General features: G+C 33.5%; 1 protein-coding gene across 1 annotated transcript; it reads right to left on the bottom strand.

The window, feature by feature from the left end:
- Positions 1-539: 539 nt before the first annotated feature.
- LOC132169898 (S-linalool synthase-like) lies at positions 540-5448 on the bottom strand. The gene is made up of 12 exons (XM_059580841.1): positions 5121-5448; positions 4434-4632; positions 4104-4324; positions 3848-3971; positions 3582-3703; positions 3257-3486; positions 2230-2345; positions 2038-2136; positions 1705-1923; positions 1487-1616; positions 1143-1388; positions 540-1043 (listed from the first exon to the last, which is right to left on the bottom strand). The coding sequence occupies exons 1-12, from the start codon at positions 5446-5448 to the stop codon at positions 540-542; spliced, it is 2538 nt and encodes an 845-aa protein (XP_059436824.1).
- Between the last annotated feature and the right edge of the window lie 1013 nt (positions 5449-6461).

The following is a 6461-nucleotide window of genomic DNA, read 5'->3' as shown; positions in this document are numbered from 1 at the left end:
CTAATCTTTCTCTTCTAATATTTGTAGGCGCCGGTTTTTGTCTATAAAACGTGAAAAATATGTTATCAAGGTGCATACTATTGTCCATGTAGCTGAGGATTATTTCATAAGAGAAATATTATGAATGCATTTTGGTATTATTATTTTGTTGTTTAAATTGTAGGTAAGGATGTGTATTTTTAAAATTACACGATTTTAAAGGTTAAATTGTGAATTTATTAACGTTTAACTACGTTTCAATAACAATCCTACGGCCGTAGCAAGAGAAATATACATAAAATAGAGCTCATCTGGGTGCAACATTGAGCATGATGATTTCATCAAAAAAAAAAAAAAAAAAGGGCATGATCAGCTAGCGAAAACCATAGTAGATAATGACTTCATAATTATTATTAGTTCCAACAGTTCTCCAGCCTTTCATAGAAATTAAGGATGGTTTATGGATTTTATTACAAACATACTTCATATGCCATATTACAACCACATTATTCTACAATGTTTAGCAGTTGTAGGCGGTAGAGAGATCGATGAAGTAAATGCTAAGCAAAGCAAAATCTAAGTTTTGGTGGCATAAACATTTTCCCAAGTCCACCATCTCTTGAAGCAGCCCAAGAAATTTGTCGTGTTGCAAAACTTCTCCTCATGTAATGCTTGGAGTTGGAGGGCCGGTTCAAGTAAGAGTTGATTGTCGGATATTCCTTCTTTGCTCCAGCTTGAAGAGGCAGAGGCTTCGGAGGCTTTGAGTTTCCAACTTCAAGAGGAATGTATAATGCTTTATTAATGTCTTGAAGCATTTCTGTGTTGGAGTCGTATCCATTGGTAGAGTTGTAGAACATCTGAAATGCTTTTAGACAAGATAGATGGAGATGCTTGCATGGTTTCGGCAAATCACTAAATCCATCCATAAGAACATGTTGTAGAAACTCTTTCTTCTTTTCATCGAGTATCTCTCTCACAAAAGCGATTGAGTCTTCAATGTCTTCCTCCGGGTTTTCTTTCAAGCAGAGCAAAACGGAGTTTAGTTTCCCTTCATCTTTTTCCCTCTGTCATTAGATCACGAGAATATATATTCCTGATTAGCAGGGGAAAAAAAAAAGAAAAAAAAAGAGCAACTAATTAAGAAGAAATATAATTAAAGTTACCTGGTAGCTTTGTACGTCATTCAACAAACGAGTGATAAGCATGAGTAGTTTCGTAATGCTTTCGTACTGTTGTGGCATGAGTTTGGAGATTGGTAAACTTGGGTTCAAGAAGCATGAAGCTGGAAGAACAATGGTGTGTGTGGCTATCGACGTCATGCCAGTTTCAAGATACTCCTTCATTGAAGGTATGCTTCCAGTTTTACCCCACGTGGATTCCATAAACCACGAAGCAAACGTTTCATACCACTTCATACAAAACAGAAAAAGACATAATTTGTCAGTTTATTAATAGATATAAGATTTAATAGATTAATTGACGACTTTATAAGTGTGGGCTAGCTTACTATATCTTGAAGATAGTTTATTATGTCACGTCCTTGTTGTTGGAGGTATTTTGTTGCAATTTCCCTTACAAGATTATCAAGGGCATCAAAGATAATCTTACTATGGCCGCTCAAACCCTTACTATCCCATCTGTTATATATTCCATGAGAGAAATAAGAATTAATAAGAGGCAAAGTGATGTCAAAGAAATCATCAGAAAGATCAAATGGCTACGTGCCTTTGAACTGCGTCAGTTAGATCCTTCAACTGAATTAGAGAACCTTCCATGTCAAAGAAATCATCAGCCACTGTAATGAGTATTGCACTCTTTGCGATCATCATGCGTATTTCCGAATCATGAGGCAAGGAACAGCAGCTGGAGGCGGTAGCAAAATAAGAATACGTAGTTTTCTCTCGACCAAATCCCATATCACTAAGACCCCAATCCTTAGACCACCTGTCTCGGTAAAGAAAGACATGTATTGTGGGGAAATTTGCATGTTAATTTATTATGAAGGTCTCAAAACGAATTATTAATTGATAATTAAATCTAATTGAAAGTATAGGATACCTTTTGAGCTCCTCAAGTTCATTCTTGTATACTGACTGCTTAAACTCATAGCTTTGCACGGCAAGACGTACAAGTTCATCAGTTAGATGGCATGATAATCTGATCATGAGTTCAAAAGATTTGTTAGTGGATGTGAAGAACACGGGTCAAAATAATAGCAATTAAAATGAAGCGCGCCGCATATATATATACCTATGGGAAAAAGCTTTTCCCATCCAGAGAACATTCGAATCCTGTTCTTCTATCCACATCCTATGTTCCAAGTGATCCAATCGAGCAAACCATGGAAGTCTTAACTCATGCTCAATCTACAAGACATTTTGCGGTAAGATCATGTTTTACGTGTCTTATTCAACAATTATTTCACAATACTAATATTGGTAGTTTCAACAAATTACTGATTCAAAATTTGGTTAGGACTGTCACATTAATATTGTGATATAATTGTAGAATAAAAAATATTACTTTTAGCATTTAAAAAAAAAAAAAAAAAGTTTTTTGTGTCTCCTTTTATCTTTAAATCACAAAATTTTCGGCACACATAATTTGAATACTGATTCAATAAAATGCCATTTTTTTTTGGATATGTGATAATGTATTGAAGAAGAACAAAGAACAATTAATACAATAGCTCGATCAAGGGCATACTCCCCCCCCAAAGAAAGAATGAAAAGGCTTGTAAAGGAAGCGGGAGAAGGAGGTAACAACATAACAGGAGCTAAGATTTTAGAATAGATAGGATTAGAGAAGCCCCACTACTAAAGGACCAAACTATTAAATCACTATTTATATCAAAAGTTTAAGTTGATAAGAAATAGTAAAATTTCTATTTAATTAGGACCTTAACTCTGATATGTCATGTTAAATCACAATTTATTCCAAAACTTAAGCTAATAGGAAATGGTAAATTTAATTATTTGCTAAAAATTAGTAATGCTATTTAGCAAATTACTATGTGACTGCCAAACAACTAAGGTGACTTAACAGTAAAAATTAGTTTTTCGATCAGTAGCAACTTTGTAAAAAGAAAAATTAACCGCTTATATTTACTGTCACATCATTCCAGTTGTATTATAGTCGTATAGCAATATACAAAATAACATTTATCTTTAAAGATTCCACCCTCTTCTGTTTTTCATTTCAACTTCTTATTTAATCAGTTATATGTGTAAGATCTTCAATAATGTTAAAATAGTCTGTTAATAAATGAATGAATTACCAGTCCTCTCAAGTTTGATGATATAAAATGAGTTTGGTCTCTAGTTCCCACTGAAACAGTTTTCTCAAGTAATTTCTTGGAAAATGATCTAGCCTCCAGAAGGTCGTATTCTCCTGAAAACATGAGATCTGTAGCTCTATAGACATTAAGCATTGCACTTGAGAAGTATTCATGGTTGTTTTCTATTTGATCTTGAATATCTTCATGTTGTAAGAACCAACAAAAGCTATCTGCACAAGCAAAAGATGCATATTTGGTTGAATTATATATATATATATACGACAACATTTGAAAGAAAATAAGAAAGCTAGGTTTGTTAACATACCCGATGGTAAAGCATACCCATGCATGCGCAGAAGCCGAAATGCTAACGAGTCTTTAAATAGAGCTAGCTGTGCTGCAACTAAATCGCTTGGTTTTGCCCATGATTCTTGATTCATGTAATTCCTGAATGTTACGTTCAATAAAGTTATAGAAAAAAAACCAAATATCTTTCTTTCATGCACTATATATATATATATGTTAGGTTGGAGGGAAAACTGATTGATTTCTTAAGCAAAGGATATATAAATGAAGGTGGGGTTTTGTTACCTGTATACTTGTGCCAAAACCTTTTCCGTCTCTTCGATGAAATGCTCAGCCAGACCCAACCTGAATACTTGGTTGACCATGCAAAGCTTAATGAGCTCTTCATCCATGGGATACGTTGCTGGAACTGCCATAAAAATAATTAAACTTTTATCACAAAAAAGAAGATAGATTGAAAAGGGAATCTTGTAGTTCATCTACTTAAATTACCACTTTCTAGTTAATGATAAATTTAATCTAAGGTAAAGAAGCTTCTAACCCCCATCATCACATCTTTGAACAAGTGATAGTAAATAAGCCAAACAGTGTTTGTTTCCAGTGGCCATAAATGCAGATGCTGTGGCGGAGGGGGATTGGAACAAAGACCCATCGCTGCTCAAATGCTTGATTATATCATCTTCATCAATCTCATATGATGCAGGCAGTGCTTCAAGATATGAAAGCAATAGCAAACTTTGGTACGTATCCGCATCTTTCTCCCTACAAAGAAAGAAATCATGCAAATTAATTACGTTTCTTGTTTTTATCAAACATCATAATTAGCTATCAAATCAAAGTAAACCAATTAAAAGACAACAAAGGATCCTACTTTTCAAGAATTTGTTGCCGCATGTTGAATAGTTCTGATACGACTCTGTTTGTCCCAGGGAAGAAGACAAGCCGCACACCAACTGTATGTGCAAGTTCAACTATTCCTGGGAAAACGATGGCAAACCAGCGGAGTCGGGGAACGTGGTTGTCCATTTCTTCAAGTAGCTTCTCGGTGTTTGCCTCGATAAATGCCAACCCTGAATTGAAAATAAGTTAAATTCCAATTAGTTTATCAAGTTAAAAAAATAAAAAATAAAATAAAAAGTAATTGGCAATATCTCTGAACCAATTACCTATAATGTAATTTTCTAACCCACATTATATTTCATTTTTCATTTCTAATAAATGATTATAACCACAATATATATGCAAGAGTCCTAATAACAAACTCCTTAAATTTCATTTACTTTTTTAAACGTAGGAAAAACTTTCAAATAGTTCTCCTACAATAAACCTCCTTATTGTTTTCTAAACTAAGTGAATTAAAAGTGTTATTCTAAATCTCAAGTAGCACTTTCTCTTTTGTACGATTCTCACCATCTATGTTTCTTCTTTGCCGCTCTCAACCCAATTAAAATAGTTACATTGAATTTTCATTGTGTCTTTTTTAAGAAAAAAAGAAAGAAATAATTATGCTATATATATATATATATATATATATATATATTTCACAGCATGCATGTACCTTTTTCTACACATACTGTCCCGACATTCCACTTTTTGAGTGCAATAATGCAAGCAAGAGTTGCGGGAAGGCACTCAATGGTGGGCATGCCATGGGCGTCACACTCTCCCCAAGAGCCTTTATCTTTCTGGTTGTGAAGCACCCAATCCAAGCAATTCTTGAACATGGGTTGGGAAGGCTGGTGTGGATCTGGAATCATGGCTAGCCATGCAGTGTCATAAGCAGAAGGAGAAATGAAGGAGTAGGGTTCACAATTTGATGAGAACATCTTTTCCTTCATCTCATTAACTAGAGATTGGATTGAGGATTGTACTGATGATAAATCCATTACAGCAAAAGAAAGCCAATTAATCTCTTCTATTATGATCAAATGCTTGAGTGAGAGGTTATAAGGAGCAAATATTGTGTGCTATTTATAATCATTCTTGAACTGGTTTTCTTCGGCTACAAGTTCAAAAATGTGAATCATGGTAGGCATTCTGCGTTCACACAGGTGGCGCTGAATATATATATATATCAAGGATGACTCGTATTCTATCGATTTCGATCCAAAAATATATATATGGCCAAATATATGATGCCAGTCAATTTCTTTATCACATGTCATGTCCATGTCCATCCAGAGGAGGGGCGGAACCACGACCCCAAGGCCCCAAAAAAAAAAAAAAATTATATGATGCCAGTCAATTTCTTTATCACATGTCATGTCCATGTCCATCCAGAGGAGGGGCGGAACCACGACCCCAAGGCCCCCAAAAAAAAAAAAAAATTATAAAATTCTTATATATATATATATATTGTAGATACCTTTAATTTCTTTTTAGTTTTATTTCCTTTTTAAAGGAATATTTATTTCTTTATTTCTTTGTTAGTATATATGAACCATCACCACTGAGCGTATATTTTCTTCGATCAACATAATATACGCTTTTAGCACTTGAAATTTTTCGTAGTAATTATAATTTCAGTCGCTGGAAGAGGTTTCTCTGCTTTTATATATACTAGTTTAGAACCCACGTATTCATTATAATTTGATTTTAAAACTTAAAACACATCTTCATTGTATTTTTTATTATAGGTCAAAAAAATTGTGTAAAAAAATTTATCATGCCTATTTCAATAAAAAAATATATATATATACAAAATGTTATTCAACAGTATATATATTGTTGAACATAGTGACACAATTACACATAAGTTTGCATGAATATATAAATCACATAAAAATATAATATCATAAAAACCATATATAATTTTAGTTTTAATCCATATAAATTAAAACATATTAAAAAAATTCTCATATGTGTAATTTAAAACCAGCTGGAATGAGCTAAAACGTAA

This window comes from Corylus avellana, chromosome ca2 (assembly GCF_901000735.1).
Source record: "Corylus avellana chromosome ca2, CavTom2PMs-1.0".
In the NCBI taxonomy this organism is placed as follows: Eukaryota; Viridiplantae; Streptophyta; class Magnoliopsida; order Fagales; family Betulaceae; genus Corylus; species Corylus avellana.
The sequence above is the reverse complement of the archived record's forward strand: the minus strand, read 5'-3'. Positions and strand labels throughout refer to the sequence as shown.

What these genes read in the sequence shown, in the direction of transcription:
- LOC132169898 (XM_059580841.1), bottom strand. Translation starts at nt 5,448, where the DNA reads ATGGATTTATCATCAGTACAATCCTCAATCCAATCTCTAGTTAATGAG. An exon ending in CGGCAACAAATTCTTGAAAA is followed by an intron (nt 4,325 to 4,433) that starts GTAGGATCCTTT and finishes CTTTCTTTGTAG; the next exon opens with GGAGAAAGATGCGGATACGT. An exon ending in CATCAAACTTGAGAGGACTG is followed by an intron (nt 2,346 to 3,256) that starts GTAATTCATTCA and finishes AATGTCTTGTAG; the next exon opens with ATTGAGCATGAGTTAAGACT.